This window comes from Mirounga angustirostris, unplaced genomic scaffold (genome assembly GCF_029215605.1).
Source record: "Mirounga angustirostris isolate CCGP_5_RB_7025 unplaced genomic scaffold, mMirAng1.0.hap1 SCAF_12, whole genome shotgun sequence".
Lineage (NCBI taxonomy): Eukaryota > Metazoa > Chordata > Mammalia > Carnivora > Phocidae > Mirounga > Mirounga angustirostris.
Genome location: NW_026991720.1, coordinates 80,329,577 through 80,345,036, shown reverse-complemented (window position 1 = coordinate 80,345,036; position 15,460 = coordinate 80,329,577). Strand labels below are relative to the sequence as shown.

Sequence of the window (15,460 nt, the reverse complement as noted above, 5' to 3'; positions counted from 1 at the left end):
CGCAGCTTCTATGTTTGTGTCCTCCCAAAATTCCTAGATGGAAGCCCTAATCCCCATGAGACAGCATTAGAATGGGGCCTTTGGGAAGTCATGAGAGATAGAGGATTTCATGAAGATAGAACCTCCATAGTAAGATTAGGGTCCCCATAAGAAGAGGAAGGGAGCAGAGCTCTCTCACGCGCACTCTCTCTCTCCACATGTATGAAGAGAAGGTCATTCGAGCACAGAGCAAGATGGTGGCCATCTGCACACCAGACAGAGAACCCTCACTAGGAACCAAATCCACCAGCACCTTGATCTTGGACTTCACAGCCTCCAGAACCGTAATAAATAATACCTACTGTTTAAGCCACTCAGTCTATGGTATTTTGTTAAAGCATACTGAACTAGAACAGTATCAGTAAAAATCAAAGCCTTTGCAATTATCCATTAGGCTATATATGGCAAGGCCTCTGCTACCCAATCCTCAAGGCCCTCCTTTATCTATTTTAAAATACCAACTCCCCACTCCTAACCCAGCAACTACCTATAGCCCTGCCCTATTTTTATTTATTTATTTATTTTTTAAAAGATTTTATTTATTTATTTGACAGAGAGAGAGACAGCGAGAACAGGAATGCAAGCAGGGGGAGGGGGAGAGGGAGAAGCAGGCTTCCTGCCGAGCAGGGAGCCCGATGTGGGACTCGATCCCAGGACCCTGGGATCATGACCTGAGCCGAAGGCAGACGCTTAACGACTGAGCCACCCAGGCGCCCCTTGCCCTATTTTTATATAGAACATTTATCATTCTATCATGTAGCCCATTCTATTCTTTATTTGTTCATTTTATGTTCCATTTCCATCCACTACAGGCAAAATAAAGAGAGTATTTTGTAATTTTTCTACTCATGATACATATTGAACATATCTGAAACTAATCTCAAATTAGTAAACTTTCACTTAATTATTGGCTGCTTTTGAAGTAATTCAATAATACCATGTTTCATAAAACTAATGTGGTCCAGGTTATCTTATTGTGAACTTTCCTAGATCTCTACCCTAATACAAGATAGTTAATAACATTTTACCTCAAACCTATAATACTGCTATATTATAAAAGTGTTATTTTTCTTAGCACATATAAATATATATTATTTGGTACTTTGAGAACAGAGCACAACTGTGATTTTTGTCTACAGGTTTTTTTTTTCTGAGCTATCCCATAAATAATTCAAAATATTTGTTAAATATGCCAAATACAGATGAAAGATATATACTCATGAGATAACTGAAATTAAAATGTATCAACAATCACTATAGTCAAAAGAAGAGAATGCATATTTCAAAACCAAACACTAAGTGACAAAACAATTTAGCTCTATAGTTGATAGCTCTTGTCCTTTTTTGTTAACTTTTTACAAAGTCTACTTTGGTTATAACCAAACCAGTTACGTCTAAAGTAATCTACCTTATTCATATTAATTATTCTAAGTTACATCAAATAATCCTATTCTCCATGGTTGCATTTCCTTCAAATCACTTATCCAAGAGCTCACAATTTTACTCTTTAATTTCAGTTCATTAAAGAAAAGACATACGGGACAAACTTTATTTCTAAGTTAATTACAATTTAAAAACTAAGACTATACGCTGAAAGTATTTTACTAATATTATGTAAAGTTTCTTCTTACAAAATGTATTTGGTGAAGCAATAATATAAAGTAACATCAATCCAGTGAAATCTTTTCACATGGACTATGCTTTGTTGAAAAAAAAATGACAGACTTGTGAATCCAGCCTTTTGCCCAAGAGCACCAAATATTTTTTTGAAAGAGTTATCATCTATCTTTACAACTATTGAAGCTGTAAAGTCAGACAGCCTTATTTTGAGGATGCCAATCAACTAAAATATTAACTTTCTTAAAACTATAAAAGAGATATTACCCACATTGTTACTTGTTGGAATAACAAAATGTGTTGTTTAAAACCAATGTAAACTATTAATTAGCACTCTATAAGTGATGTCTATCTCTTGAAACAGATTTGTTGTTAAAATTTATAAAGACTGGAAAGCTATCTATACAATTGTCAGCAAAGGTAGGGCAGCTTTTTCCTTTATTTTTTATACTGATATCATTTGAGATACTGTAGCTATAAAGACAAAATAAATCAACAGCAAGTTAAATTGCAATTGCAGTATTAGTAATTTTAAGTAGTTCAATTTATAAGAAGTATTGTTAGTAAAGCAAGTGAGACTTTAAAAGACAATTCCTGAAAATTCTGTCTTCCTTTATCAAAATGAATACTCCCTTAAGATAAAAGTTCATTTTTCAATTTCTAAAATGGAAATAATTGTCTTGCTTACATTATAATGTAAGTATAAGGACAAAAGTATTGAATACCTGAAAATGTTATGTAATTTGGAGTTACTATTTTCCCTTATTACTGAGATTCTTTTGAACCAGTGAAATTCTCAAAAATGAACACTTTCAGATATGGCTCTAATTAAATGTACTACTCTAAAACTTTAAATATATCAATGAGCAAAGATAATCCCATTTCAATTCTTGGAACTTTAAGAAGTAATTGCCTCTAAGAAATTAGAACATGAGATTCCTTATGAGAATATAGTCACACAACCGTCTTAGAGAAAGAACAGGCTGTTTCCTTCAGTTAAGCCTTCAATTAAAGGAAGCTTTCACATTTATTAAATTCGGAAACCCAGAACAATCCTGTAAATCTGATATATTCCGAAGAACTTCATGAAGAATACCGGTAATCATTAAATTTCAAGATCTTCTTGACATTTCTGATTTTACTCCTGTGTCATTTACTCACAAAGCGCATAACATGGAATATGAATTTTAAAAGAGTAGAGGCCAGAGAGGTCAGAGTCTTACTGATGAGATTTCAGCAAAGGGGGAGAAGCCACTATTAAGATAAATGAGACTAAATAAATAATCCAAGACAGAGCTTTCTCTTTTTTTTAATTAAGACACGTTCCCAAGTATGCCTTAGACTTCTGAAAACACCTATTTAAATATTTTATCTCATTTTCAAAATCAAAGTATTTTTTATTCCCTGAGACTATTAAGATCATCTTCTGCAGATGTGTACACATAGTTTACTCTAAATTGGAAAGAACAACATTTATAAAATTCGAAACTTTTGAAATATAATAAAAAAAACCTATGTATACCATGTCGCAATTATTATTTTTTAAATTATGTTTAGGTTCACTTTGTGTCTATTTTCATGTCTGTTCCAGCATATAACAGATGAAGACTTTAACTATGTATGATTTCAACTGAAAAGGAAAAAAAAAAAAATCAAACAGAGGGAAAGGAAAAAAAGTAAGAAAATAAAGATTATCACGTAGAACACATTATCTTACTAATTCCAGTGGACAATTCTGTCTCCCAAATAACATAAGAGTTAAAATTAACTCTAAAATACCAAGAATTTCATTTATTATAGTGATTAAAAATATAAAGATTGGAATTAGACTTTATTTGAATTCTGACCCCATCTCTTAATAATACGGCCTTTCCTTAAAGACTGCTTCAGTTTTCCCTTCTTCAAAATTACTTAAACAATGTTACAGTAAATAAAGGAGATACTACATTAAAAAAGGTTAGCATGGAGTCAAGCAACTACTAATTCAAAAAAAAATGGTGTTATTAATTAACCAGGCCAAAGGAATTGTGGGGTCTTCTGACCCTTGTTCACAAAAGGTATGCACAAGGTAATTTACTAGACTGGTAAATTAGGCACTAATTGTCTATGGAAAAAATGAGAAATCCCTTTTTTCACTGATTTCTCAAACATGTCATTGAGAAACTAAGCACAATCACCTTATTTTTTTCTGGGTAACCTACTCCTGAGGAGAAATCTTTCTCCCATTTGCAGCCTTCTAATACTCTAACAAGAATCTCTAAGTTCAGGAAAAGGCAAGTTGAAAAGCAGTGTGAAATATCTCATTTGGACGTTAGTTCCTGCATTTAAAGTTATTCTACAGGATTATGGCCCCAAACTGTTAATCATGGTTAGCTTCAGGAGTTGCTATTGCTGGACACTTTCATTTCCTATGTTAAATATGTATGCTATATTAAAATTTGCCATAATGGTATACACTTTTTAGAGGGGAAAAAAACCTTTTAAAATGTGTAAAATATCCATATCCTTCCTTGAGAACTGAATGAAAAATTTGAGGATTTCTTGACAATCCCTAATAGATTGCCTGAACCACAAGGAAATTTTTCTACAGAGAGGAAAAAAAGATTTACTGTTCCGTAGGAACGTGAATGAGAGAAACTATGAAGAGCCTCATTATTTTGTATACCTGAAGGGAAAGAACTGGGCTGAGTGGGCCAGCAAGGTAATGGAGTCTTTATACCATACTGGGACTGAAATGGTGTCTCATGTGCCATCCAGACCAGGAAGTAAGCTCCTGGCCTTAGAGAGACACCTCATGTGCCATACAAATCAGTAAGTACGTGCAAACCCTCCTCTTTCCCAAGTTTCGTCAGTGAAGGGCCCCATGTCCAGCAAAGAACAGCGCTGTGACCCACTGGCTCTTTCTATCCTATCAAAGGTGGGGAGAAGTGGGCAGAATCGGCACAAAGACAAAGCTCTTCAAAACACCCATCCCAACTTCCCCAAACCTCTACATCCACAAGCAAGCAGATTAAAACCGCAATACACTTAAACTTATTCTTTTTCTTTTCTTTGGGAATGACAAACAATAATCTACGGACTTGCTCAGAGAATCTATCTTGACTACTGATTCTAGACAGACTGCCTCCCCAAGAACATGCAAATATATATAAAGTGTTCCACAGATTAAAAAAAAAAAAAATCAGTGACTTGAGTATCTTCTTGATAATGATACTGATTTTCAGGAGTAAGGAAAAAAAATCTCCAAATATGAGGCAACAAAACAGCAACACAATAATGACAGCTTTCTAACAAATTGAAAACACTGAAGTTGGCCTCAAGTTTCTTCAACATAGTAATACAGGACCAAAAAAAAAAAACAAGAACAAAAACAAAAAAACAAACAAACAAAAAAACAGTGCCAGGAAATCCACAGAGTACTGACAAAAAATTATTGTGACTCAAAGCTTCCATATCCAGCCAGTGTGTTCTTCTAATGTGAATTCAATAGGAAGATATAATTTAAACGTAGTAAGATTATTTTGTTGGCATACCCAAAAAACAATTGGTGATAAAAAAAATTTGAAATGAAGGTGGATGAAAACTTAAAAAAAAATTAGAAATAATCATACAGCTTATATTGTCTGAATAGTTTTAACAGTTACAAAATGTAATTGCAAATATCAAGATAGTTCTTTTAAACAGTACACCATGATCAAAGTTTAAAAAAGAAATCTGAACCCAAATCCCAAGTAATTCCTAGAAGAACCTGGAATAAACAGTAAAGAAGTCTAATTACGTTTAATTCTCATGTAACAACAGAAACTACCCATATACATCATTTTGTTTCGTTTATCAATAAAGAAAAATCATACATTTAATATCTTAAAAGAATTGGTAGGAAGAAAACATTATGTACTTTTTTAAAATTAAAAACAGAATACAATAATTTGATCAAGAGGAAATCTGTTATGAAAAGAATTACATATGCATTTCAAATTCCCTTTTAAACAATCTCAGTGAATCCAAAATATAAATGATAATTTATATTATTAGTCCCTGTACTTAGTCCCCTGTGCTTAAATAAACTTGAACTGTAATTAACAGTAACAAAAAACATTTAAATAGCACCTACTACTAGGCTGGAAAATAAGTATATTAACTTACTTTATCCTCGCTCATCTTTTAGTTGAGTAATCTTATCCCCATTTTACAGGTGAGAAAACACTTGCCCAGAAATTTAAAGGATTTGCTTAAGAAAAAAATACTGCAGGGGTGCCTGGGTGGCTCAGTCCCTAAGCGTCTACCTTCGGCTCAGGTCATGATCCCAGGGTCCCGGGATCGAGCCCCGCATCGGGCTCCCTGCTCAGCGGGGAGCCTACTTCTCCCTCTCCCTCTCACTCCCCCTGCTTGTGTGGGCTCTCTCTTTCTCTGTCAAATAAATAAATAAAATCTTTTTAAAAAAGAAAAAAATATTGCAAAGGGGCACCTGAGTGGTTCAGTCGCTTAAGCGTCTGCTTTCAGCTCAGGTCATGATCCTGGGGTCCCGGGATCAAACCCCACTTCAGGCTCCCTGCTCAGCAGGGAGTCTGTTCCTCCCTCTCCCTGTGCCCACTGCCCCACCTGGTGCTGTCTCTCAAATAAATAAAATTAAAAAAAAAAAAACTGCAAAAATTTAGCTTTGAACTCAGGCCATCTGGCTCCAGAACCCAGGCAGTTCTAGACACCCAATTCACTCTACAGCCTCTCTAATTAAGGGGAATATAAGAAAAGTACTTTTAAAAATCTCAAATGGTCCTTTCTTATTACTAATTACTTAGGCAAGAAGGCAGAGTAGAAATTGGTTAGAGAATGGTGAACATAGGAGCCAAGAGCTACGACTGAACAAAGACCCTGCTTTCTGGGCCTTGGGTAGTCCTCATAGATAATAGATTATCCTAGTCAGATTCTCAGGCTCTACCCTTACTAATATATAGGGTATCTCTGTCACTCCACTGGTAAAATCTCCCTGCCCTATACCGTCCTAAGGAACTTATTCCCCTCCCTTTCTCTCAGTGAAGCCTTCTCCAGCAAGTCTTCCACTCAGTGGTTCTCTATTTCTTTAGTCTTTCCCAGCATTTATCTTGAGCCCATAACATATGGGGAGGCAGGTATTTTTTATCTATATCCGAGGGTAAGACAGGCAGACACATACAGAAAACCCTAAGATGGGACTGAAAACTGCAGTCTAAAATATATCGCTCTCTGCCTTTACAGTTTGTCTATTTGCATTTGTGTGCACTTGTGCTATGTAATTGTGATTTTTTAAAAGTCTATCTATTAATTTTCAGTTTCGATGGCAATAGGGAAGGCAGATTTTTTTACTCAATAATAGAAGGACATCTCCAATGGATGCAGACTCTCCTGCAAATATTCACATAGTGAGGCTATAAGAACATCAACTGCTCATAAAAATCAGATTTCTTCTTTTATACAGAGTTGACCACAGACTCTTAAATGATATGTAAACGAAACTGTATCCCATTTTTGTCTTTTTCTTCCCCAAATCTGAGATATAAAAGACAGACAAGAGCATGGTATTCCAACAGCTGTTTAAATTCTTTTACTTACAGCCCTCATAGATGTCCGTGGGAATATGGACTGCGGCATGTTGATAGGATATCTGTCGTCCAAAATTAGCATCCTCAATAAAAACAGGTTTTATCCTCTGGCTGCCTGGCTCACTCTCATTTTTTTCAGGCTGTATCAGAAAAGATAGACAAGAAAAATAATATTACAACTTGAGATAACAGATACTGTCACATTCTTGTCTTCATTTGACAAGTGCATGGTCTTCGAAAAAAAAAAAACATATCTATAAGAATATTTAAAAATATAGTACCATGATGACATCAAGACTTACTGTGGTACTTGTTTTCCGATATATAGAAATATCAATAGTTGTGTTGTATACCTGAAACTAACATGTTATATACTAAATACATCAGAGACAAAAAGAAGCCATATTGAAAAAATATTGTAAAAAAAATATGAGATACACAAATAACATTCAGGTGTCAGAATTAGCGTTATCTTTCTATTGTTCACATTAAAATCGAACTTCTCATTTCTTCAGTGTTGGAGTCACTCAGGATCATCCTGACGGGACCAGAGCTTTTTCATGTGCAGTACTTATTAAAATGTACATTTATAGAACAGGATAAATTACGTTAAACACAATTGAATTAAAATTATCCCTCAATATAAATTTCACTATCTATGCTACTAAGTTTTTATTATGTGGTTGAGGATAATTCTTGGTTTGACAATTTATGGTAAACATGACTGCAAAAAGATAGCAATAAAGGATTATTTTATATCATGATCCCTTGCTTTTTGCAGGTTTTCCAGTTGTACCAATTTTTGTTTTAAAAATAAAGTATACTAGAAAAGATCTTTTGTAACTAAACACTATTAAATCCTAACTGCAACCATTTTGTCTCCTGAGGTAGGAGGTAAGGTCTAATCAATAATGATTCAAGATTCAAGAAAAGCCCACAGGAGTTTAAGGTTGAGAATTAATTTTCTATCTATTGAAACCAGGCTTTTGATACCGAATTACTTTATTGCTCTCCCCTGGCAGGAAACTGAGAATCACATCCATTGATCCAAAACGCAGCTCTGTAACCTTTTCGTCGTTGTTTTGACTAATTATGTTAAATTTTTTTTTTTTAGTTCAAATTCAGTTTTAAACTCTGCCCTTTTTTAAAAAAATTAAGTTCAGATCTATATTTTCAACTCAATGTTGGAGACTGTTTTCCATATTCCAAAGGTAATCGCCTCAAAACCAAACTGAAAAACAAATCACATTTGACTCTTTTTGGCAGCACACGACAGTGATGCAAGTGATAAACAAGAGAAAAGACGTAACTGGACAACCAGAAAATTTCCCAAGAAGGCTGGAAGACACTGCCAACAACATAAAATCAGCAGGTTTGCAAAGAACTGACGTGTGCGACTGTCCACATACAGCCCTGAAAAACGTAAATGACCAAATAACACATTATTATCCTGAGATATTAGGACACGTGTGTGTGTGTATTTATTTTTTCCTGGGAAACTGCAACATTGGAAATATTTAGACATAGATAAGAACAACATGGCCTTAAATGAAAAAACAAAAACAATGGCTTCCAAAGCTGCAAATCCAACCTATAATCAGAAAATGAAATCAATTTTATAGGTACTTATAAACCGAATTATTCTTTAAATGAAATACTAAACTTGGTTATGACCAAATTATTTAAGTGAAACATATTTTTTTTTAAATTAAGACTTTATTTATTTGTTAGAGAGAGAGGGAACACAAGCAGGGGGAGTGGGAGAGGGAGAAGCAGGCTTCCCGCCGAGCAGGGAGCCCGATGCGGGGCTCGATCCCAAGACCCTGGGATCATGACCTGAGCCGAAGGCAGACGCTTAACGACTGAGCCACCCAGGCGTCCCTAAGTGAAACGTATTTAGAAATATATAAAAGTACACTCTATATATTAAGCTGAAGAGCTATTTTGTGAAACTTGTGTTTCAGATAGGACTGTGTGTATGTGTATATATGTGCACATGAGACTGTGATGTGGACTGTAAAATTGGTCATGGACAAAAATACTTGAAAACCGATCACTGATTTTTTTTTCATATGAAAGTCATGAATATCTAATAGTTATCCCAGAAGGAAACTGAATATATAACCAAAGAGTAGTGTTTCAAGTCCAAAATTTGGAAAATATATCTTAACACAGGAATCACTAATCATACTCTTTTCTAAAAGAAAGTTTGGGGTGTGTGTGTGTGTGTGTGTGTGTGTGTGTGTGTGTGTGTACCAGCATGCAAGCAGAGCATGAAGAAAGGAGAGAGAAGAGGTATAAGGAAAATAGGAATCAGAGAGCAAAAGCAATTCTGAACCTAACATTCAATGGTTATTTAATAAAGAATGAAAATGATAAACTGGGATTCGGCCGTGGATTCAACCATGGATTTTAACACATTTAAAAAACTCACCACTGTCTGTTCCTGAGCACTACTGACTTGAATAAGGAAAGGGGCACATTAAAACAACGACTTCCAGTAGTAAGATGAATGTAAAGAGGACACCAACTACGAACGATGCCCCTATTTTTCTCAGCTGAAAATATTCTGAAAATCTCAATTTTTTTTTTTGAAGATTTTTTTTCTTTGACAGAGAGAGACACAGTGAAAGAGGGAACACAAGCAGGGGGAGTGGGAGAGGGAGAAGCAGGCTTCCCGTGGAGCAGGGAGCCCGATGCGGGGCTCGATCCCAGGACCCTGGGATCATGACTTGTGCCGAAGGCAGATGCTTAACAACTCAGCCACCCAGGCGCCCCTCAACATTTATTTTAAAACAATGGTTTCTCGAAGTATGGACCTTGGAGAAGCAGCGGCACTGAAATTTTTCAAATGTGGGCTCTCAGTCTCCAACCCCAGACAGACTCAGTCAGAAACACCCCGGGAAGGGCTGAGCGGTCTGCAGGGTAAGAAGCCTTCCCGGGGATCTGGTACTCGCTAAAACTGGGGGTCCACTGCTTTAAAAAATCAACAGTTGAAATTAGTCACATGTTTATATTTGGACCTACTCATGAAAAAATTTGGGTTGATCACTACTTAGCAGATTAATGAACACCTACTTTTTTACCCTCAGTTCTATGATTTGTGACTAGAAGCACAAAAACGGTAATATGGTGAGGAATACGTACCAAAAGATGTTTTCAAAAGAGTGGCGCCTGAGTGGCTCAGTCGGTTGAGCGTCCAACTCTTGGTTTCAGTTCTGGTCATGATCTTAGATCAAGGTGCCCCCACCCCCATCCCAACCCTATCTGCTTGAGATTCTCAATCTCCCTCTTCTCTGCCCCTCCCCCTGCTCATGCCCTAGCCCGCTTTCCCTCGCGCGTGCTCTCTCTCTCGCTCTAAAATAAAATGTCTTTAAAAAAAAAAAAGTTGTTTCAAAAGACAACAATCCCTCAAGATACTCTAGGGGTTAGTGCCACACTGACTTAAGTTGGGGAAAAGCTATTCCATTAAGAGAATAACAAACCACACTGGCATATCAAAGGCTCCGAGACAGGACTCACTCAAGAATTTGACCCAGCATTCTCAAACTTATGGGACCCTGGGATTTTTTTCCATTCAATACATCTTACAAAGAACATACTTACAAAATTCCATAGAAAAGCCAAGTGAAAAGCGTGGTGGTCAAAAAATTTGGCTCTACTCTGTTGCATTAATAACCTCTCAGACTTGAGCCACTCACCATTCCTTGGCCTTCAGTTTTCTGACTTATAAATCAATGATGTAAGGCTACAGGTGGTGTCTTTAGCGCATGGGCCTAATCAGAATCACCTGGGGAACCTCGGGCCCCATCAATGAAGACATGATCCCAATGAGGAGGCTGTCCTTTGAAAGAATCTCTCAGTTGATTCTAATATTCTCTCCCATCTTAAATTAAAAAACCCTCAAGCTAAAGAACCCACAGTCATTTTCAGGTCTGAAAAAAATTATGGTCCCGTTTCTATAATTTTAGAAAATAACACATTACTTTTCATAAGCCTATCTTTCCCAGAAATTCCACTTGCATCTATTTCTAGCCAATTTTACTAGACATATTTGAAGAGTAGAAGGATCAGATAGATAATAGACAGATAATGAAGTACATGTGTGTATTAGGGTAGGACTATGTGGATATGTGCAAGTATTTCACTCATTCAGTCACTTGAGACATATTTGTTGGCAGACTGGAGGAGAGAAGGATTTATTGATATTATGTTTATAGAAATGCCATTTAATATCTAAATCTGGAAACAAGTTAAATGTTCAACAATAGCAAAATGTCACAATTATCACAGATACAACTGGGTGTTATTAAGTAATATAAAAGAGTAATTACATTGGGAGTGTATATATAAACTGTTTAAAAATGACTTTAAGCATAAAAAGGAAATGCTAAGCAAAAAGAAGGAAAAAAAGGCCTATTATTTTTATTTGAGAGAGAAAGAGAGCAAGCACGAGCAGGGGGACTGGCAGGCAGAGGGAAAGGGAGAAGCAGGCTCTCCCCTGAGCAGGGAGCCTGATGAGAGGGGCTCAATCCCAGGATCCTGGGCTCATGACCTGAGCTGGAGACAGACGCTTAACCCACTGAGCCACCCAGGTGCCCCAAGGCCTACTATTTTGAGAAAAAGAGAGGTAGAGGGAAAAATGAACGGATGAGTATAGAGCAAACGGTATAAACACTATGGCGGGTTTTGTAGTTATGAGCCTGATGTGGGGCTCGATCCCACATGAAACTAGATGTTTCATGTTTGGGTTTTCTTTTTTCCAATAATACAATGAACATGTATTTGGAAGAAAAATGCATTAATTTTTGTTTTAAGCCCTTTGTAGAGTGCTATTAAGTATTGTATGATTATCTTACTAAGGTAAACGTTGCTTATGTTTCCTCTGAATCCTCTCATACTTAAAAATCATAAGTTTAAATACATTTTATGGAGATTCTTGCACTTGTAAATCACCATCTAAAGAGCTTTCAGGAATAACTTTAAAACAATAATGTAGTTTTCAAAAAATAAAAAAAATATTAGTGTACTTCTCAACTTGTATAATCATATATCAGGACAAGTATTAATGCACACTTGATAAGTATATAAAGAAAAAAATAATATGGCTGGTCTCCATGGTTCTCCCTATTATAGTCTCCATACACTGAAATAATTCCACGAAAATACTAGACTTTCTAAATGTAACTCATTTATTTCCTTAAACATATGAAATTATTGTAACTTACAATGATACGCTCATAAGTTATGTCTTTGCCCATCTTGATATATTATGGCATTATACAGAATAATGAAAATACAGCAAATATTAGATACCAAAAAAAAGTGAGAAGAGGAATTAGCAGAAAAACTTCTTAACATATATCGTTTAATATGTTAACTAAAAATTTCAAATAAATAATCCTCCTGGAATAAAGACTTCCTATTTACCAGAATACACAGGAGAAAAAATAAGCATATCTCTTGCCAACATTTTCCCCCCAAAATATCTTTTGAATTCTCCAGACTACCCTATATTAAAGTATACAGAGAAACTGAGCAGATCTATTCTAAAATGTACTCCAATGCATTTATTAGAACACATAAGTGAAACATGAGAAGTATGTTTCTCATACTATTCATCTCAATATAATTTCAGTTATTAAATAATAGATTAGATCATGCAGAGACCAAAGTACAGGCCAGTGTTGGATGGGTAGGCCATTTAATTCTACAAGTAGTACATATTAGCAAATTTAATTTGGAAAGTCAAAATGATATTTCTGTGACAGATACAAAAGGCTCTTGCATATTTAATATATTTACCTCAAATGAAACATTCTTAGAATTGGTATTTATACTAAAATATTTGTTTTTAATGTTTTGTTACATTTGCCATGTTAACTTAAAACATAAAAAAAATTCTGATAGCAAAATGTTCAGAAATTAAAAGTTTACATATTTTACCTAAATTGCAATAGAACGTATCTTAATCACTTTGTCACAATTCAGACTGCACATGCTCATCTAGAAACTCTGTTCACAATCACACTATAGCTAAGTTTAACTCCCCTGCTCTCTGTTATTTTTTGTGTTCCATAACAGTGGAGAAAGAGGAAGAATGGTTCACTGAGACTCTCTATAGAAGTATCACAATTGGTGTTTCCATCTCCCTAGTGAAAACAAAGAGTTAAATAAAGGAGTCCTTGTGTAACGATCCAAATTCTTTCATAACTAGAGACTATAGTCTGGTGTACAATTCTCTATATGTACTTTCAAATTTCTGCCTCTAAACACATCCTTTTCTTTCTCACAACTGTTTTATAGATATTGTTTCAACAGAGGTACGCAACTTTGACAATGTAGCTATAATTGATTTTAGATTTTATTTTTTTTATTTTTAGTTTTTTAGTTTTACTGGTATTCCCAGTATCAAATAAAATCTTGGATATATAATATGCCTTTGGGCATGGCATTCTCATCCAATATAATTAGCATGCATATATTACATTTAAAACAGACTTTCTTGGTCACTAAATCTGAAAAGTCTAGTATATCGGCATGTTGGTATCAACTTCATGGATTAAATAGCAAGGTTGCCTGTGTAACCACTAGTTCATCCTTGTTATCTAAGCATTCTGATGCTCCATTAGTTAAGGCTGGCACCTGTTCTGCCCCTACAGAGGAAAGCTTTTTTTTTTTTTAAAGATTTATTTATTTATTTGAGAGAGAGAGAGAGGGATGGGCAGAAGGAAAGGGAGAGACATAATCTCAAGCAGACTCCCTACTGAGTGCAGAGCCTGACCCGGGGCTTAATCCCCCAACCCTGAGATCATAACCTGAGCCGAAACCAAGAGTCAGATGCTTAACCGACTTAGCCACCCAGGCGCCCCAAAAGCTTCCTTTTTAGTAAATCATTTGCATCAATTAGAAATGGAGATTCATCAAAGTAGCTGCCAGCTGACCATGCCCAATTAATGAATAATGAATAGAGAGAAAAATGTGCTGAGCGTCATCCAACCTTAATCATTCTGGTCAGGTTGTAAAGCCAGGCTTAATATTAAATAATGAATCCAGTTACAATGGCAGTAAGAACATTGCTGCGTCTCCTAAGTTAATTGGTTTGCGATGCTACTTTCACCTTGAGGATGCTATGACTCAGGCAAGCATCCACTGAATGACTAGTATTAGAAAGGAAACATGAGGGACGCCTGGGTGGCTCAGTCGTTAAGCGTCTGCCTTTGGCTCAGGTCGTGATCCCAGGGTCCTGGGATTGAGCCCCACATCAGGCTCCCTGCTCTGCGGGAAGCCTGCTTCTCCCTCTCCCACTCCCCCTGCTTGTGTTCCTGCTCTCGCTCTCTCTCTCTCTCTGTCAAATAAATTAAAAAAAAAATCTTTAAAAAAAAATTTTAAAAAAAGGAAACATGAGTTGAAGGACGCAGTCTAAATTACACAGTAAAGACTTCAATATAACATTTGAATTTTGTTTTACTGAATCATAACAATAAGAAAAATTTTAAATTATAAATTTAATGCATGGCCATAGTTTTTCTGCAGGGTAAAGCTAAGGAATTATAACTTTTTAATTACCTGAAGAACTGGGGAAATCCTCTGAATTCATTTCAAAAACCTCTTGTTTCTTCGTGAAACATATTATGATTAGCTAAACTCATACGTTTCTGCAAGGACAGTATGGCCACGTATTAAATTTACTACTAATAATAATGCCCCGTGTTCATGTGGCTTGTCGAGATATTTCCCATGGTAATATGAATAAATCACTATCATTAAGCACCATTATGCTTTTACTTATGATTTTTAATGTCATATGTCCCTTAAACCAATACTTTGTAAAGTCTCACTAAACTTAAAGCCTCTTTTGAGACATGTCAACATATTAGTTCAGAAGTACTTATGTAGAATTTGTAAGTAAATATTCTTATGTCAGGACGTGAGTTCAGTTTTTAATAATAATAATGCATGTGAAAACCAAAAAAAGGTTGAAGATACCATTCAAAACAATCCAGTCCCCATGTCTGTTCACCCTACAAATTTTTACACAGCCTAAGTATAAAATGCCCACATAATGCCAGTGACTTTTCCAAACTTAATGAATGTCCACAGAATTCTAAATATATGTACCATACACTACTTCTGAAAAGAAAGAACTGGGGGCACTGGGATGGCACAGTCGGTTAAGCGTCTGACTCTTGATTTCAGCTCAGGTCATGATCTCAGGGTCGTGG

General features: G+C 35.7%; 1 protein-coding gene across 10 annotated transcripts in view; it reads right to left on the bottom strand.

Moving 5' to 3' along the window:
• The window catches only part of CACNA2D1 (calcium voltage-gated channel auxiliary subunit alpha2delta 1), a 507,273-nt gene that overhangs the window by 175,466 nt on the left and 316,347 nt on the right, over window positions 1-15,460 (bottom strand). For all 10 annotated transcript variants that reach the window (XR_010406552.1, XM_064575355.1, XM_064575347.1 and 7 more), the window contains exon 6: window positions 7,246-7,375. Coding sequence is in view for 9 of the 10 variants with exons in the window: in XM_064575355.1 (XP_064431425.1) it covers window positions 7,246-7,375 (130 nt within the window). In the remaining variant the exon portion in view is untranslated. The remainder of the gene's footprint in view (window positions 1-7,245; window positions 7,376-15,460) is intronic.